The 19,579-nt window shown below is 39.8% G+C and overlaps 1 protein-coding gene across 2 annotated transcripts in view; it reads right to left on the reverse strand.

Annotated features, from left to right (window-relative positions):
- The window catches only part of LOC117264888 (uncharacterized), a 102,959-nt gene that overhangs the window by 37,949 nt on the left and 45,431 nt on the right, over positions 1–19,579 (reverse strand). For both annotated transcript variants that reach the window (XM_033639193.2, XM_078162517.1), the window contains exons 23-35: positions 19,353–19,463; positions 18,790–18,900; positions 16,825–16,923; positions 16,427–16,534; positions 15,034–15,144; positions 14,304–14,414; positions 11,430–11,540; positions 11,151–11,261; positions 6,423–6,533; positions 6,095–6,205; positions 5,897–6,004; positions 3,286–3,396; positions 2,677–2,787 (exon numbers count right to left, since the gene is read on the reverse strand). In XM_033639193.2, coding sequence (XP_033495084.2) covers positions 2,677–2,787; positions 3,286–3,396; positions 5,897–6,004; positions 6,095–6,205; positions 6,423–6,533; positions 11,151–11,261; positions 11,430–11,540; positions 14,304–14,414; positions 15,034–15,144; positions 16,427–16,534; positions 16,825–16,923; positions 18,790–18,900; positions 19,353–19,463 — 1,425 coding nt within the window. The remainder of the gene's footprint in view (positions 1–2,676; positions 2,788–3,285; positions 3,397–5,896; positions 6,005–6,094; positions 6,206–6,422; positions 6,534–11,150; positions 11,262–11,429; positions 11,541–14,303; positions 14,415–15,033; positions 15,145–16,426; positions 16,535–16,824; positions 16,924–18,789; positions 18,901–19,352; positions 19,464–19,579) is intronic.

Raw genomic sequence — 19,579 nt, forward strand, 5'->3', positions numbered from 1 at the left:
TTTATAGAGGTATAAATGATGTAAAGCTCACTGAGCTCTTTTTCCTCTGCTGGACTTTGGGACTGTGAAGAGATTTTATTTTATTCTTCAAGAGTTTGTAATGCATGTGCTTCAAAAACTGTTCTGACAACAGAAACAATCTGAGCTCAAACTGCACACAGAAGCTAAAGTACCAGAAAAACACTTCCATCCAGTTCCTGTAAATGTTCTGATTTGATCCACACATCTCACTGTTTGTGTATTTTACAGGCTGAAAACTGAATTAAAATGAAATGCAGCATTTGTGAAAGGCTTTTCTGTTCTTTCCATCAAATCCTCAAATCAAACTACAAGTAATTTCTCAGAAACAGTCGGGTATCATGTATTTAGTTAGATCTAACTATCAAGAATCTCTTTCTGTATACTATACCTCAGGAACTGTTCATCCAATCTACTTCACACTTGGCAGATGTATTGCTGGAACCCAAGGGCATGCAGTAGGGATGAATGATAATATTCAGATGTCATCTGAATCAGCCAACATGCTTTTTCTTATTTTGCACAATGAATGAATATTACATACTTTGAAAAGCATTCTATTACTGTACATGCTTCCATCTGCTACTGGCCATCAGGATAAGAGTATGCATTCAACATATGATTTAATATTATATGTACAGTACAGGCCAAAAGTTTGGACACACCTTCTCATTCAATGCGTTTTCTTTATTTTCATGACTATTTACATTGTAGATTCTCACTGAAGGCATCAAAACTATGAATGAACACATGTGGAGTTATGTACTTAACAAAAAAAGGTGAAATAACTGAAAACATGTTTTATATTCTAGTTTCTTCAAAATAGCCACCCTTTGCTCTGATTACTGCTTTGCACACTCTTGGCATTCTCTCCATGAGCTTCAAGAGGTAGTCACCTGAAATGGTTTCCACTTCACAGGTGTGCCTTATCAGGGTTAATTAGTGGAATTTCTTGCTTTATCAATGGGGTTGGGACCATCAGTTGTGTTGTGCAGAAGTCAGGTTAATACACAGCCAACAGCCCTATTGGACAACTGTTAAAATTCATATTATGGCAAGAACCAATCAGCTAACTAAAGAAAAATGAGTGGCCATCATTACTTTAAGAAATGAAGGTCAGTCAGTCCGGAAAAATTGCAAAAACTTTAAATGTGTCCCCAAGTGGAGTCGCAAAAACCATCAAGCGCTACAACGAAACTGGCACACATGAGGACCGACCCAGGAAAGGAAGACCAAGAGTCACCTCTGCTTCTGAGGATAAGTTCATCCGAGTCACCAGCCTCAGAAATCGCAAGTTAACAGCAGCTCAGATCAGAGACCAGATGAATGCCACACAGAGTTCTAGCAGCAGACCCATCTCTAGAACAACTGTTAAGAGGAGACTGCGCCAATCAGGCCTTCATGGTCAAATAGCTGCTAGGAAACCACTGCTAAGGAGAGGCAACAAGCAGAAGAGATTTGTTTGGGCCAAGAAACACAAGGAATGGACATTAGACCAATGGAAATCTGTGCTTTGGTCTGATGAGTCCAAATTTGAGATCTTTGGTTCCAACCGCCGTGTCTTTGTGAGACGCAGAAAAGGTGAACGGATGGATTCCACATGCCTGGTTCCCACTGTGAAGCATGGAGGAGGAGGTGTGATGGTGTGGGGGTGTTTTGCTGGTGACACTGTTGGGGATTTATTCAAAATTGAAGGCACACTGAACCAGCATGGCTACCACAGCATCCTGCAGCGACATGCCATCCCATCCGGTTTGCGTTTAGTTGGACGATCATTTATTTTTCAACAGGACAATGACCCCAAACACACCTCCAGGCTGTGTAAGGGCTATTTGACCAAGAAGGAGAGTGATGGAGTGCTGCGGCAGATGACCTGGCCTCCACAGTCACCGGACCTGAACCCAATCCAGATGGTTTGGGGTGAGCTGGACCGCAGAGTGAAGGCAAAGGGGCCAACAAGTGCTAAACACCTCTGGGAACTCCTTCAAGACTGTTGGAAAACCATTTCAGGTGACTACCTCTTGAAGCTCATTGAGAGAATGCCAAGAGTGTGCAAAGCAGTAATCAGAGCAAAGGGTGGCTATTTTGAAGAAACTAGAATATAAAACATGTTTTCAGTTATTTCACCTTTTTTTGTTAAGTACATAACGCCACATGTGTTCATTCATAGTTTTGATGCCTTCAGTGAGAATCTACAATGTAAATAGTCATGAAAATAAAGAAAACGCATTGAATGAGAAGGTGTGTCCAAACTTTTGGCCTGTACTGTATATACATATATATATATATATATATATATATATATATATATATATATATATATACATACATACTGTATGTATCTGGATCTATTTTTGTAGCTCTTTGTTATCAATGTGTTGTTTAAACACTCTGAGCAATAAAGTACAACACGTCTTGTTTCCACATCACAACTTAAAGCTCACAAACACACCAAAGTTGGAAGAGCAACAAACAGAGGAGCACATGAATGCACCATCGGCGGTGTGAGCAGTGCCCTACAATATCAGCGACTGGAGAAGGTTGGGGATTCATGACCACTCGGATGTTGGACAGGTTGACCCAGTGCATACACTTAAACGAATTGATCATAAAGAATTTAATTGCTTTTCACCCATGACTATTGCGTGTGTGCTGTACCTCACTCTGTATCTCAGTCATCTCTCGGGCGAACTGAGTCTCTGAGGTTTCAGGGAGCTGAGAGTACAGAGACGACGTCATCTCCTTCCTCCCCTCATCTTTGTACTTTTTCTGTTGGAAAAACAGAGACTCAAAGTTAATGTAGACAAACCACTGAAGGAAATTCATCTCAAGTAAAACCGGTATTAGTTGTACTCAACCAGTTCAGGATTAAAGGAGCGGGTCTTCACGAGCTATTAGTGCCATGCCATGCAGATAGTTTTGGTTTTATTTGTTCAGTTTTGTGATCTGTGATGATTTAATTTGTGAAAAATCACACATGTACATGTACTCCCTATAAAACAGACACATGAGGAGCACCTATACAGCAGATGCAGAGATGCATGTATTGCTTGAGTACAGATTTTCAGTACTCTACACACTGCTGACAAAAACTATCTGCATGTCATGTTAAAGCTGGAGGTATGAGAAAAAATGGGAAATTTGGGTGACATGACCCTTTAAGCAACCAAAAAGTGAGAACAAGTTCTGTTAAAATGCTTTGTTAATGTCAATAAAGCATATCTGAATTGAAAGAGACAAGAAAGCTGAAGGAAGAGAGACACTCACTTCACTCTGTAGTTCAGTCACTTCTTTGGCGTGTTTAGTCTCCAGAGTTTCGGGCAGTTTGGAGTACAGAGACGACTGCGCCTGCTCCTTCCCAGCCTGCTTGTACTTCACCTGACAAACACACACACACACACACACACACACACACACACACAATTCTTTACCAACAGCTAAAAGTGCACAGCTATCTTCTTTTGACCACCGTTATCAGACATGCATCCTATTGGTGGTTGATACAGCAACCATTCTGTGACATCATCGGCTGGATTATCAACTGTCAACCAATAAGATTTTATCTTTAAGCCCTGTTTGATCTTAAACAGGGGACATGTTTAAATATATGGCAAATGGAAGACATTCTTATTGCTGAGAGGTGACTGTTAGCTAGCTGTTACAACTCTATTCAAATGTTATAATTGTGTGTTCATTAGGTGAGTTATATGTTTCTTATTTTTAACTGTGTTGTTTGATGTAATCTGATTTATTTGTTCTTGGATTACTTTGAATGTTTCCTTTTCTTTTGATTGAAGTGTGTGTGGTGAACTCTGGGATAGAAAGTTGAGATATTCCTGTTTAACATCAAGTTTATTGATAAAATAGAAAAAGGGGGTAGGACTTGATTAGTATTCACTCCCACCTTTTCCTTTTAGGACATGAAATACTCAATTATGGTGGCCATTGAGACTTTGCTGTATATATTTGCTGGGTATTCTTGTTTTGTTTGCTTTCTCATATTTTTTATTTCTTTTAACATGTTCAAAACAAAATCTAAGAAAAACAGTTTGAGAGGCTGCAGCAGAGTTAAATCCAGACCTCCTTATCTCCAAGCTGTCCATCTCTGCACTTTAAACATCCGACACACTGCGAGATTATTTCAACAGCAACACATTTAACACACAGTCACACATGGAGACTGCAGAGATATGTGACAGCTACTATTAAAGGACAGTAACAATATTTTTGTATGTTTTTACCACTGATAATGTCCCAAATGTCTTCCAATAGTCTTTTGGTTTTAATAGCAGCCTGTTCTCATTCTGAAGTCATCTGCCACTTTGTCAGTGATTTTGGCATCAGACACCAATGCAGCGTCAGTTTCACAGAACTTTTCATGGTGTTATTATAAGCTGCCAGTTGGCCAGACAGCATGGCAGTATGACACATAGCTGGATGGCACCAGTTTGAAACCCTGCTGGTAAGGACGTGATATAATGAGCTGGAGAGTCTTATACAGCGGGTAGGAGGGGCGGTGGATGGGTCCAACAAACCCTGCACTTTCACCCAAGAGGCGGGTATTTACCTCCCATATGAATGTAGAGGTTTTTTTTTTTAAACCTAACCATGTGCTTTTATTGATGTCCTACCGTTGGTTGCAGTGTACTGGAAGGTCAACAGCAGACGCAAGATACCTAGCACATAATATGTAGACGTGAAAGTCCACAGACAAAGCAGCGATATGTGACGATTTGGGATGAGAACATGTTGTTAACATGTGGTTCGCTGTTTCACCTTTTGATGTGACTCACTAGAAATATAATAACAGAGCTATAACTTGTTTTTATGGACATTAAAAATTGGTACAGCAAAAGAAACTACAGCTGCAGTTGGATGAGGATTTTAATGCAGCAGCCCCCTCAACTGCAGAGCTTAACAATGAGGATTACTTGATTGCCCGGGGGCAAGTAAAATGCTGCGTAGGGCTGGTATATCTAGGAACTTACTTGCCTGATCAGGCAAGTGTTTAAAAAGAAACAATAGTCTGGAGCTGATGATGAAAGTAGCTAAGGAGTGAGCAATCTCGCTTCCTTGTCATCTCCGTTGAGAGGTGCACATGTGCAGTACCAATCAGGCACCCGCAAGAAAATGTTGGCAAAGTTTATGAATTGAGGCACAAGCGAACATTTTAATTATCCTGGAAACGGGAGTTTAGCTGGGTGGTGTTAGAGCATGTGGATGAAACTCCAACTATGTATTATACAGTTTGCCAGAAGTTTGAGAGCACAACAAATACAATGGGGTCAGTTTCATGACAATTAACTTAATTCTTTGTTATTTGATAACCACTAATAAATAAAATCTGTATAGGGGCAAGTAGTATTGACTTCAGGCATGTAGGTTTCTGACCCACTTGCCCAACCTGGCAAAGTGAAAAGAAATATTAACATTGAACCCTCGCATGGTTTAATACATTTACCAACTAAAGCCTGAATTTGATCTTAACAATGCTGTGTCTCTTTGAAAAAAAACCAAACTGAAATAATGTCTGGACAATATGGACATCAACACAGAGGGTAAGACAGATGAGACAGAGGAAGAGAATGTATCCCCCTACTTGGTTCTTGTCTGCTCCTTTTTTTCATAGAATATGTTTAAATTGTTGCAACGACAAAAAAGAGAAATTATTAAAATGCACTTCTGTCAGACAGTAAAGTCTGTCCTTGGGAATTAAAGACGACAGAGAGGTCTGACAAAAGTTTTCTTGTGTTCAATAAAAGCTCTGCAGAGCAGTCCAATAAATCAACACCTGTTCATCATCCAATCACACAAAAGGAGAGGAAACATTATAACCTGCCATATCAAAGCTTTAAAGTGGTCATTTAAGAGTTGTTACCTCGCTGTGTGTTTCAGCCATCTCTTTGACAAACTGAGTCTCCAGAGTCTCAGGCAGCAGAGAGAACAAAGTGTTGGGCAGATCCTCTTTGTCCTTCTTGTATTTTGTCTAAAGAAGAGAAAAATAACCAAACAATGTAAACAGAGAGAAAAGTGCACTTAAAGACAAAGATTTGCGTATGTGATCACATCATTGCACCTCGCTCTGGATCTCTGACATCTGTTTGGCAAAATACATCTCTGCTGTCTCTGGAAGGAGGTGGTAGAGTGAAGAGGATGCTTCCTTCTTATGTCCCTCCTTGTATTTCACCTGAATCACAGAACAAACATATTTTGAGTGACTGCAAACAATGCATGTAAATAGGTTCTGCTCTAGGCTGCAATTTTGGAAGTTATTCTGAAGTTGTGACTTCACTCAATGACGCTGCTTTTTCTTATTTTTATGACTAAAATATAAATTTAAGGTCACATGTGCTGATTCAGACCAGAGTCTTAACGAACACACAGCTGCTGAAGTCAGGTGTCACCTGGCTCTGGAGCTCCGTCACCTCCTTGGCTAGCTCAGTTTGGAGAGTTTGAGGAAGGCTGGAGTACAGAGTGGATGACTGCTCCTTCTGCCCGTCCTCTTTGTACTTCACCTGCAGGGATGACAGTGGCTTTTTGAAGGTCAAATATTTAGAACTGAATGATGGTAGGAAAAGCCTGAGGTGTAAAATAATTGGGATCTACTTAACTCAAAATCTGCAAAAAAAATACAGAGATGCAAAGAAATCTACTTTAGTCTTTTAACCCATAACTTCTCAGTATGTATTCCCTCATTTTTCTGACAATATTACATTTGTAAGGTCCTAAAATGTATATTCATTCATTTCTGTAACCGCTTATCCTCTTGAGGGTCGTGGGGGGGCTGGAGCCTATCCCAGCTGACATTGGGCGAGAGGCAGGGTACACCCTGGACAGGTTGCAAGGCTATCGCAGGGCTAACACATAGAGACAAACAACCATTCACACTCATATTCACACCTATGGCCAATTTAGAGTCACCAATTAACTTGCATGTCTTTGGACTGTGGGAGGAAGCCGGAGTACCTGGGGAAAACCCACGCAGACACGGGGAAAACATGCAAACTCCCTTTGGGGTTCGAACTAGGAACCCCCTTTGCTGTGATGCGACAGTGCTAACCACTACACCACCGTGCCGCCCTGAAAGGTATATTAAGATATAAATTTGTGTATAGTGAGGACATTATTGGTCTTTACCAATAATGCTTGGTTGGCTGGGGTCAGGTATTGCGTTTAAGTTTAATGATCAGTTGGAAATCAGGTTTAGATTCAGAAAGAGTGGAGTTCAGGCATGTAGTGGAGAGACTGGTTTATTACTAAATGGTTCATAAGGGGCTGAATAATTCATTGGGCTCCTAGCCCACATAGAAATGCAAAGCAACTAAAAAAGAAGCCCAAAACAACCACAAGGAATTGCACCAAAAGAAGATGCAAAATTACTAAAAAGAGGTAATAAATAAGTGAAGAGAAGAACACCAACCACAAAAAGAGGCAACATAACCACGAGATGCAAAACCACCACATAGACGGCTGCAAACTGACAATAAGGAGATCCAAAATGACTAAAAAAGACATATAAAATTAAAAAACCATGCAAAATGACCACAAAGAGATGGAAAACCATCACATAGAGAGAGAGAGAAAAAAGACCCCAAGGAGATGCAAAATGACTAAAAAAAAAAGCCCAAATGATGTGGCACAAAATGACTAAAAAGAGGTGCAAAATGACCAGAAAAAGGCCTAAACTGAAGAGGTGCAAATTGATCACAAAGCAAAACCACCAAAGAGTGATGCAAAATTACTACAAAGAGGCTCAAAATAACCACAAAAAGAAGAAAAACAACCACAAATGCAAGTGACTAAAATGAGGCCTAAAATGACTGAAAAGAGGCATAAAATGGCCACAAAAAAGGAGGTGCAAAATGTAAACTATGCACAAAAAGTAAGGAAATTTGTGTTTGGTAGATTATTTCTTTGTTGATCTTTGTGTTGATGCTTTTTGGCAATAAATCTCATACCGTTGGAAAGCCTGTTTATTTTCCTTTTAGATGGTGCCATATTTGTAAGGAACATGCATTTGTGGGATGAGCAGCAGAGCTGAGTATGTGGGTTGCGCCCATGAAAAATTTGTCAAATCTTCTCTGCCAATGCCAAACAGCTTTTTTTTTTTGGCTGTTGCTATTGGCTCTTGTTTTGAGCTTCTGGTACCCCCAGGTGCGGATAATCAGGTGCCAATCAGGCACCTGATTGGCAGCACCTGTGAGCATGGGCCCTGCTACAGCGGTCAGTTGGTGTCTGCTCCAAGAATCGGCATGCCACATTTGACTGATCTGGATAGGGCCTGTGCATAGGGCAACTTCAAGCTGGTGTTCCGCAAAACCAACCATTATTTAGAGTGAGCCCTAGTACCATCTGCAAATTGAGGGCCAAGCTCCATATAACGGGGGATGTCAGAGACAGGCCACAAAGTGGGTGTCCTAAGAAGACGGCACCCCAAGAAGACCGTGTCCTCATCCTGTCAGCACTTAGGAACCGTAGGCAGTCTTCTACAGATTTGCAGTCAAGGTTTGCAGGACAATATGGCCGCCAGCTCTCTGCCCAGACAATCCAGAACAGACTGCATGCAGCCAATCTCCGGTCTCTTAGGGCTGCCAGGAGGCCTGCCATGACTGCCCTTCACCGTCAGGCCCGTTTGCGCTGGTGTCAGCAACACCTGCACTGGAACCTCAACATGTGGAGGAACGTTATGTTCAGCAATGAGTCCAGATTCTGCCTATGGCAGTTGGATCGTAGGGTCAAAGTGTGGAGAAGGCGCAGAGAATGCTTTGCTGATTGCTGCACTGATAGAGTAACATCTTTTGGTGGAGGTAGTGTGATGGTGTGAGGCGGCATCTCCCTCACTGGGAAAAAGAGGCTTGTTATCAGTGAAGGCAATCTCAATGCAGACGGATATCGAGATGAAAATCTGCAACCAGTGGCAATCCCATATCTCCACAGTCTGGGACCAAACTCTATCCTCCAAGATGACAACGCGCGCCACCACAGAGCGGGGAGAGGATGGAATGGCCTGCCAGCAGTCCTGACCTTAACCCCAATGAACACTTGTGGGATCAGCTTGGGCTTGCTGTTTGTGCCAGAGTGACTTGACAGAGTGGCTGACTTGTGACAAATACTGGTTGAAGAATGGGATGTCATCCCACAGCAGTGTGTGACCAGGCTGGTGACCATCATGAGGAGGAGATGCCAGGTTGTTGTGGCTGTGTATGGTTCTTCCACACGCTACTCAGGCTCCTGTTTGTTAAATGAATAAATTGTTAAATTGCCAATATGTCGTTTCTTCAGACTTCAATCATCCAATCCACCAAACAACACGGAACAAGAGTCAACAAGATTTGGCAAATTTTTCATGGGCGCAACCTACATACTTAGTTCTGCTGCTCATCCCACAAATGCATGTTCCTTACAAATGTGGCACCATTTTAAAGGGAAATAAACAGGCTTTCCAAATTTCCTTACTTTTTGTACTTAGTTTAGTTGTCATATATACAGATGCAGAATTGGTATAAGAATGTAAACGAAAAGGAGGTACACCAAACCAAACATCCAGCACAGAGACTCACACTAAGTTGATCACACCCGAGCCCCTCCCACCCAAGTACGAGAGACCCCGCAGGCAGGTCAAACTGCCACAGAGACTGAAAGACTTTATTGTTGAGTAAACTCACTTTAAATGGCAACAGCCTGTCAGGGCTAAAGATGGCCAATTAAGATGGGGACTGTCTGTCTTAAAAAAGAAAAAAAGACTGGGTGGATTTAATTCAGGTTTTTTTTTTGACCAGTTGGTATTAAACAGTAGTGGCGCAAATCAACTTAAGAGAGGCACAAAATGCCCACAAAAGGAAGAAAGTATGCAAAAAGGACAAAGCCACCTCAGAGATATAAAATTACTAAAAAGAGGTGCAAAACAAGTAGAAAGAGGTGCAAAATGAAAACAAAGATGAAAAAAGAACCACAAAAAGAAGCAAAATGAAGAAAAACCACAAATAGAAGAAGCTGAACCCATTAAGAAGAGCAATGTATTCAGACAGAGTTTTTGTGAATTTGATAGTACGATTGCTTTATTGAAATTACAATAGTACCATTGCCAGTAGTGGGATGGTTAGTGGGTTAAAACTGTACATTAGTAGTTGAGGTAGCACAATGAAAGGCAGATAGTTAAAGTGTTTTAAAAAACATTGGGCCACAGGGGGAGCCACAGTGATCTGTCGCATTTTTGCCATTTTTAAGCATTTTTCTGTTGTTATAGCGCCACCCAGTTGCCAATTAGAGTTAAATTTCTCCAGTCACCTTGAGGCGTCCTATACTACATATCTACCTAGTTCAGTAAAAATTAATATGGCGGTAAGACCTAGATAAGAAATTAGCTCTCTAGCTCCCCCATTTTGTTTGATCGGGTCAATAATGGAGGGGTCCCCTCAGATTATGTGTGGTCATATGCCTACAAAGTTGCGTGGTGATCAGTGAAACCCTTGAGATGTTATACACCTTTATGTGATGAGCCACGCCCTCCGCAATATTCATTGCCTTATAGAAGCTCAGTTTTAGTAAGTTTTCCAACTTTTGCCAAGAGGGAACTTTAGATATTGGTCCCTAGATTATGTTCACCCAGTTTCATGCAGATCGCTCAAACTTCCTAGGAAGAGATCGATTTTCAGTGTTTTTCAAAAAATTCAAAATGGCGGAAAATCTATATAACCGGAAGTTATAGGTTCTTGAGGCAAATTTGTTCCTCATGAGGAGAGGCATCTCTGTGCAAAGTTTTATGTCTGTACGACATACGGGGCATGAGATATGCCCATTCAAAGTTTGCAATTTGAATCGGTTGCTATAGCGCCCCCCTTTGGCCAATTGATGTAATATTGCTTCATTCGCATCCTCTCATGACCCTCTACCACTGTGCCAAATTTCACATGGATTGACCAAGTCGGTGAAGAGAAAAACGTGGAATAGACACACAGACAGAGTTATTACCTAACATGCTTAGACCTCCATACACAATATGTGGAACGTTTGATAACCAGTCTCTGTACCCCTACATTCACCTTTATTCCTGTCATCAGGAATAAACGGAGATCACCTCCAAAGTTATCCCTGGTCTGGTGTTTGTGTAGGTGTAGAAGTGTGATCAGTACCTGGCTCTGGATGTGGGAGGCCTGCTTGGCGTATTGAGTATCCAGAGTTTCTGCCATCACAGAGTACAGGCAGCTGCTGGCCTCCTGTCTCCCTGACTTCTTATACTTTGTCTGCATAAAAACATTTATAGACATTTTTACATCTCTTTTTTTGTTTAAAATCCCACACATTTAAAGTTACAGCACAAAACATCCACTTGTGTTTCTGCTGAATCTAGTCGTGCATGAATGTGTCGGCTTGTAAGACTTTATCCACAATCCTCTTTTGTCTCCTCTCACCTCGCTCTGCAGATCAGAAACCCTTTTAGCAAACTGAGTCTCTGTGGTTTCTGGCAGCTGAGAGTAGAAGCTCTGAGAGAGGCTCTTCATCCCGTCCTCCTTGTACTTGTTCTACAATCAGAGACAGAAAACAGACAGATTAAAACATGAGATTATCAATAAACAGCTTGAGTGAGTTTATCGACATTTATGCCAAAATCTGAGACAAGTTTCATAACGGCTACCACTGCTTTTTACCAGTCAGAAGAACTGAGAGCTCCACAAAAACAGATTAGAAAAGTCAGTCATTCATAATAGATCCATTCATCCATAACTAAACACAGTGGCCTATTCTCAGAGGCATCACCACAGAAATCCACCACATCATAGCATCCAGCGTTGACTCACATTTTATGCTTTCCATACAGATGCAATGCTTCACTTTATGAACATTACAGTGACCAACATGCTACGAGCTGCTACAGAACATCCTTGCCATTAATATAGATGACTGTCAAAGATGATGCTTGTTATATAACTTGTGTTTTTAATGCTGGAAGTTTTAAAATTTGAATTTGAAGATTTACAGAGACACTTTGCTAATGTCTAATGATTGATTTGGAGGTACAGTAATCAGTGGTGCGAAATTTAGATGCATCTAAACATGCAAACCTTACACCAAACTCCTCTTCAAGTAATTTCACTGTCGCAAACAAATTTTAAATGCCAGGGGAAATCATGAGAGTTTTGCTGAGTTTTGGCGTGCTCCCTTGATCGCAATCATTTTGTTTAAAGGGGTAATTCAGTTTTTTTGGAATGGGGTTGTTGTGTGAGGTATTTATCCATAGACAGTTTATTACAAACAGTAGTCAGTCGGCATGTCCCCAGTTTGGAGAAGCAAGCTGGAGTCCGACATGGAAGCTAAGCAATGTACTGCTGTGGAGGGGGTCAGCAACAAAATGTATTTTAGACACCTACAAAAGTCTCACCCCAAAAAAATCAATATTGATTTAAGTATACACTACATTGAGAGTATTTTCACCGCTTTATCTTTTTGTCAGACAACTCTTTCTGATGGGGAAGCTGTTAACGATTTCAGCTCCCCTTCTATGCTCTCATCGAAACCACCAGACTCTATTGACCAAACAGTACTTCTGGCACACTGAACGCAGCATGGTCTACTTCATGCTGGTCTACTGCTGCTTCGATCAGTTAGTTAGTTAATATTGTTGTGTGACTTTGGTGAATCCAAACTAGCTTCTTCAAACCCCAAAGTCACACAATTACACAAACAAAATAACAGTTTGAGGCAGCAGTAGAGCAGCAGCTCCTGTGTTCAGTAAGGTAAAATCACTGTTTTTTATCAATGGAGTCTGGTTTTTAAAAAAAGTGATATTACAGCTTTAGTTTCCTGTTGGAAATCACTTTCTGACAATGAGGTGAAGCTGTGAAAATAATCTCAATTTATTACGCACTTCAACTGATATAATTTTTTTTAGGTGGCTAAAGTACATTTTGCTGCTGCCCCTCTATACAGCAGTACAGTGCCTAGCTTCCATGTTGAATTCCAACCTCCTTCGTCAAACCGAAGGCGTGCCAACTGACATCTACATGTACTGTATGTAATACACTGACTATGGGTAAGTACCTCATATAACCCCATTTCAAACAAAAACTGAACTAGTCCTTTAAGGTGGCCATAAACCTTAATCAGAGCTGTCTTAAGTTAGTCTTTTTCTTGTCTTGAAGTTCCAAAACAATCAATCATGTTTAATTTTATGGTAAATTTTGACTCTTGCAAAGATTAATGACGTGAACATTGTTGACAAACAACAGACACCAAACAGGAAGCAGCAAACTGGGTAGACAGTTAGCATAGAGCGGACTCCACGGAGGTGTAAGAACAACATGAACATTAAAGTGTCAGTTCTCTTGCTGTGGAAAAGGCGGAGAAACTGGTGGAAAGTTCACCTCTCATTCCCACAGTCTCCTCCCACTAAAAAGTGCAACCAACCAACAGAGGCTGGTAGGGAGTGACACGACAAAATCCAAACAAAAGTTTGTACATAAATACAGTTATATGTTATATAGTTTTATGTATTATATTGATAACGAATTGACAAGAATACTGTCGACATATGACACCTTTTATCTTGTGTTTAGTTTCTAGAGTTTTGAGAAGATGTAAGGAATTGTTACTGACTGTCATATTTCTTAAAGGGAGTTTGGCATAGTATTTTCTACCAGGAGCAGGATGGGAAATGAACTCAAAAGGAATCTTGCTGTAGTGACAGTGACCCTACAAGATTCACAGTTTTTGTAACATCTTATAGTGTGTGACTCATATTGTCTTTAAATGTGACAGGGTGTCAGCTTAAGTCTTAAAAATCTTTTCAAAGTCTTTCAGTGTATAGTAGGCATAAATCATCTAAGTGGCAACTGAGCAAACTCCATCTGCTGACAAAGGCCCTGAGATGTGACTGAAAGCACTGGAAAATCTTCAACAAGTCGACCTTGTGCAATGAATTACATTAAAAAAATAATTTGCGGAGTCCAAAATACTTGTTTCTGAACATCTGTGCTGTCTGTGAGGAGAGTGTAAATATATCTATGCAGGAATAATGTGCTGGATCTTGTGCATATTATTTAAGTATTAATGGTGCATTCTAAAAGATTGTCATATTTTTAAAAAATATCTGAACTAAGTTGCATCTTTCACACAGCAGCTGCCTGTCTCAGTGTTTTCTGATCAGGACAAACTGCAAAAATCTCTTTCAGGATCTATTTTTTCCATATCTACTGAACACTTTACTGGAAGACATGGTTACTTCATTGCTGTATGATTTTAAAACCAGTCCAAATACTTCAATGTGTCCCTTCACTGTCTGCTCTTACTTGGCTCTGCATGTCGGTGAGCTCTCGGGCAAACTGGGTCTCCAGGGTTTCAGGCAGCTGGTGGTAAACTGGACACGACAGCTCCTTCTTAACAGCCTCTTTATACAAGATCTAAAAGACACAGAGGGGACAACACATGGACAGTCACTGACAAGGACGAATGAGACATTTAAAATGATATAAGTGTTGCTAAAACATGCAGCTGGGGTATACCTGCACCATTTGAGGAAAATACTGTATATGATAATGTTGAATATCATGATAAAAGTGTTACTTGTGATATATATACACAGATATTAAGGTGTAATCAGATGTCTGCTGCTTTCAGTGTACGGCAAAAATACAACAAATTGCTTGTTGAACTAAAAGAATTAGAGGAAATTATTTCCAACCTTTTATTAAACAAATTAAACATTGAACACAAAAGACACCAATGAAAAAGAATGTTAGTTCACAAGTGCAGTTTTCTACTGATACCCTCGTTCAACTTACTCAAACAATCCATTACAATGAATGAAATGAAAAGAAAAAAACATTACATTTTGCAGCCTTAAACTGGGGGTATAGGTAAGTTTGCATTTTACAGCTCCCAGACTATGAACTGAGTAAATTTACAATACTGCAGACCATTTTCCTAAGCTGTCAGCTGTTAGAGCATTCTTGATTGCACCAACATGTTAGAGGATTTTCAATCTTTTTGTTTTTCCACAACACGTGTGTACGCATGTACCTGACTCTGCAGCTGTGACGCTTCTTTGGCATGTTGTGTCTCCAGAGTTTCAGGTAGTCTGTGATACAGAGACATTGATGTCTGCTTCTTACCGGCCTCTTTGTATTTAGCCTGTTGATACAGGAATCACATTTAGGTTTAATGTTACAAAATAATGAGAAAAGAACTTTTCACTGTTTAATTTTTCTTTAAACACTGGTGTTTACTATTTACATCTTGCAGCGCTCCTTCAACTCCTTTAGATTAAATCATACTTCTCCAAACTCTGAGGTCATCCCGTGTGAATCTTTATCTCAATAAATTGTTTTTTTGTCCTTTATTGGATATACCAGCAACAAAGGTCCTCAGCCAGAGTCAAACCTGGGATGTCGCAGTGGTAATGTACGTGTCTTAATCACTGAACCACTAAATTTAGGGTCTATTTTTTTCCTGCAAATGTTCTATTTCATTTTTTTTTTTCCTCCTTGCCTGAATGCAGAATGACTGATACTGCACACAAAATATGAAAAAGTAGCTTTGGTTGGATTTTGGTAGGTGCTTCACCAAACTACACTACATGGAGTGTAGGGGGAAAAATTCAGTTCATGTTACAATCTCAATTCTTATCTTTTATGATTCCAAATTGATTCACAACTTCCAAAACTTCTTTGTCTGGCAATGCTGACTTGCCAAGCAGCCTTTTCTATATTTTGTAGCAGATTACTGTACATAGCTGTAGACTATGTAGATTCTAAGGAATCCAGAGCTGCAGCAAGCAGTATGACAACTGGTTAGTCAGTTGCTGTTAACGTTAGGTCTAGGAGTTGGTAGCCTATCTTAAACGGAGAATCAAATGGCAAGAGATTCAGCCAGGCAAGCATTTGGGCACTTTGGATTCTACAGTCTCCAGAGGAAGATGAGCCTGATATGATCCATTCAATATGCAAGGTTGTCAAAATGAAAGTTAAGTACTTTCATGCCACAATTTGCCATATGCCTTTCTTAGTGTACAGTTGACTGGAGTAGAACCTTAAATTAGTACTTCTATGGACTGAATTGAGATTTGATTTTGAATCAAATCATGACCCAAATAATTGAAATCAAAGTGATGAGATACTGAAAGATTCATACATCCGTTTGGAGAAAGCACATAAAGAAAGATGAGACTGGTGGCATTTGGAAAACAATATATTTAAACAAACGTCATAGTTTTACTATGACCATATGTTCTAATACATCTCTGTTATCTCTTATCTAAAGATAATCTTGAGATTTGTTTTAGTTTATCAGAAAAAAATACAGACTTTTTGCTGTGTGAATGTGCTAGCAGTAAATTCCTAATTCATATGAAGTTTGCAGATGATTCTGTCAAAGTGTGACTTGACTGTACATTCAGTCTACAGTCTGAACTCACCTCACTCTGCATGTCTGACAGCTCTTTAGCATGCTGCATGTCGATGGTGTCGGGCAGAGAGTATAAGTTGATGCTCATCTCTTTCTTACCTTCTTCTTTGTACTTGACCTTGTGAAGAGGAGAAGAAATATAGCCAGAAGGACAAGAATAAACCACTCATTTATTCACTCAGATGAGTTCTCAAATGTTACAGCAGGGAGAGAAAACAGTCTGAAATACACCAAAAGTCTAAATCTTTGTGTATTTTTTTTTTAAATCAAATATACGTAGATAAATGAAGACTATACTCATTCATTACTAAATAAATCTCTAAATGAAAGACAAGGTTTTGAGCTGTGAGGATGAAACAAACTACAACAGATGAAAAGTTTTTGTTCTGAAGGATGAAGCAGTCATACGTCACTAAGCATCTCCGTCTGCTGCCTGACAAAGTGAGTGTCGATGGTTTCTGGCATCAGGTGGAACAGACTGGAGGCGTCTTTCTGCTTGTACTTCAGCTGAAACACACGTGGTCAAAACACACAACAATCACTTTATTCAGTTCTGTTCAATCAATAGATACACTGAATAAATACAAACTGTTTTTACAGCTGGATGAAGGACATATAAGAACAATGAAACACATCAACAGCTAAAGAGAGGTGCTTTTAATCCAGTATATCCAGTTTCTTTTGTTAAGCGTAAAGCTAAGACCTGAGTTTTGGTCTTTCACAGTTTAAGATATGACTTTTTGGCCAGTTAAAAAAAACAAACAACAAAAAAAAAAAAACAGTTTTCAGAAGAAAGGGTGAAAAGATTTAAAACCTGTCTTAGAGGTATAGTTTGGATTTTTGGAGGTACTTCTCCATGGACAGTGTATTACATAGAGCAGATAGCAGTCAGCACGCTCCCAGTTTGGAGAAGCGGGTTGGAGTACTGCCACAAAAGCTAAGCAATGTACTGCTGTGAACGGGGGCATATTTTAGCCACCTAAAAAACAATCAACATCACTTTAGGTGTATGCTATATTTAGAATGCTTTCACTCCCTTTCATCCCACAGACAGCCCTTTCTGAAGGGGAACTGAAGCTGTTATATATGCTCACTTACTTGGACATCAACAGTACTTTTACCTTGCAGAACATGGGAGTTACTGGTCTACCGCTCCCTTGATTGGTAAGTTACTTTGTGTTATTTTGTGACTTTGGCGTTTTAGCGTTGATTCAGGCACATCAAAGTCAGAAAAAATAACACAAACAAATTAACCAATCGAGACAGCGGCAGACCTGCAGCTTCTGTGATCTGCAAGGTATAATTATTGTTTTTGTCAATGGAGTCTGGCCTAGAGAGTGATGTAATGCATCATTGGATATCACTGTCTGATGGCAAGGTAAAGCAGTGAAAATATTCTAAATATGGCATACACTTAAACTTTTATTGATTATTTTAGGGGACTTAAATTTGTATTTCTGCTTCCTCTGTCCACAGCAGTACATTGCGTCAATCAAACTCTGGGGGGGACCAAACAACTGAACTCGGGTCTCTGCTCACTTCCAAGTGCACTAGACAGTCCCTCCAGGATCTCGTGGCAAAAAAACCTTGAATTTGCGGCCAATTTTGTCAAAAATTGTGATATAAATTGTGGCATTTTTATGTGATTTTTTTGCCGGAAACTGTGGCAAATGACAAAAATTGCAGCTAATGACAAAAGTAGAAAAAAAAAATAGATTTTTTAAAATTACTACCTCCAAAAAAATAAGTCATGTAATCACTTGCTATAATAATCATACTGAATATTACAAAAATAGCTGCAAATGTTTTAAAGGGATTGATAAAAACACCAAAGCAAAAACAGAAAATCTGAGACCGAATACATTTGGTGTTGCTCCATTCAGAAATTCTGTCCAATGGAAGAGCGATCGTTTTGAAAGTTTGACAGTGCACTTGACGAGTGCAGTGTGAATGCTAACCCAACCAAATTAAAGATGCAACAATGTTGCAACTTGACCCACGAATCTCACTGAGCCTGCTGAATTGTAGGTGGGAAAACGCCATCAAGTCTTACTTTTGGGTCAGGTATACTTTTATAAACTTAATAAAAACATGATGAAGAAAGCTGAGAGATTTGAAGTCGCCTTAAAATTTACACTCAACACATTTATGAGATTGGAAAGTTATCAGATAATAAAAAAAGCCACGTGCAGAGCAAGAAGCATTTGAGACAGATAGAAATTTGATCTTCCTGTGTTTTTGGCGGTCACCAAACAGCTTCAACTGTATTACTGCCACTCTCTGAACTGGAGAGAAGATTTGCCCTGATTTACACAAAACAGGGAATTAACAAAAGTGTGTGCTTAAGTGTGTGGACAGATGTTGACTGTGTACCTGACTCTGCAGCTGTGAAGCCTCTTTAGCATGCTGTGTCTCCAGAGTCTCAGGTAGAGTTGAGTACAGAGAGCTCATTGTTCCTTTCTTTCCTGCTTCTTTGTACTTCACCTGAAAACAGAAGCACAAACTGATAATGAACTTATTGCCCTTAAAAAACGATTTCAATTAATCAATCTTGATAAAATCAGTAACAACACAGGTTTTAAACTTAGTCATCAGGACTCTAATTGTGCACAGACCTGTTGTCACTGAGCTTTTGCTAGAATTTCAACTGAAATTAGTTTTGAAACCTTGAGAGATTGCAACATTTATACTGTTGAACATGAAGTGATCACACATGAAAGACACTGAAATATAGAGATGTGTGTCATCTGCGTATCTGCAATACCCAATTCAGGGTTTGTGTTTTAAATGAGTTACAATGACACAAAAAGTGAATCCCTTTAAGAACAGTATTAAGGGTATCCGGTGACATCATCAAGCACAAGAAGGTTTGTCTTTCTGTTATATTTTTTATATTTTCAGGACAACTTCATTCATGAAGTTCTTCTCTCCCTCACCTCACTTTGCAGCTCAGTGACAGTTTTAGCGAACTGAGTCTCAGTCGTTTCTGGAAGCTGAGAGTAGAAACTCTGAGGAAGGCTTCGCTTCCCGTCCTCCTTGTACTTGTTCTGGAGAAGATGGAAAGAAAAGAGATGAGTTTGATTTATAAACAGGCCAGATACTGACACAGAAATACAAAACAGCAACAGCTACCATGTTTAGAACCATGTGAATCTACTCCTGA

This window comes from Epinephelus lanceolatus, chromosome 20, assembly GCF_041903045.1.
Source record: "Epinephelus lanceolatus isolate andai-2023 chromosome 20, ASM4190304v1, whole genome shotgun sequence".
Taxonomy (NCBI): domain Eukaryota; kingdom Metazoa; phylum Chordata; class Actinopteri; order Perciformes; family Serranidae; genus Epinephelus; species Epinephelus lanceolatus.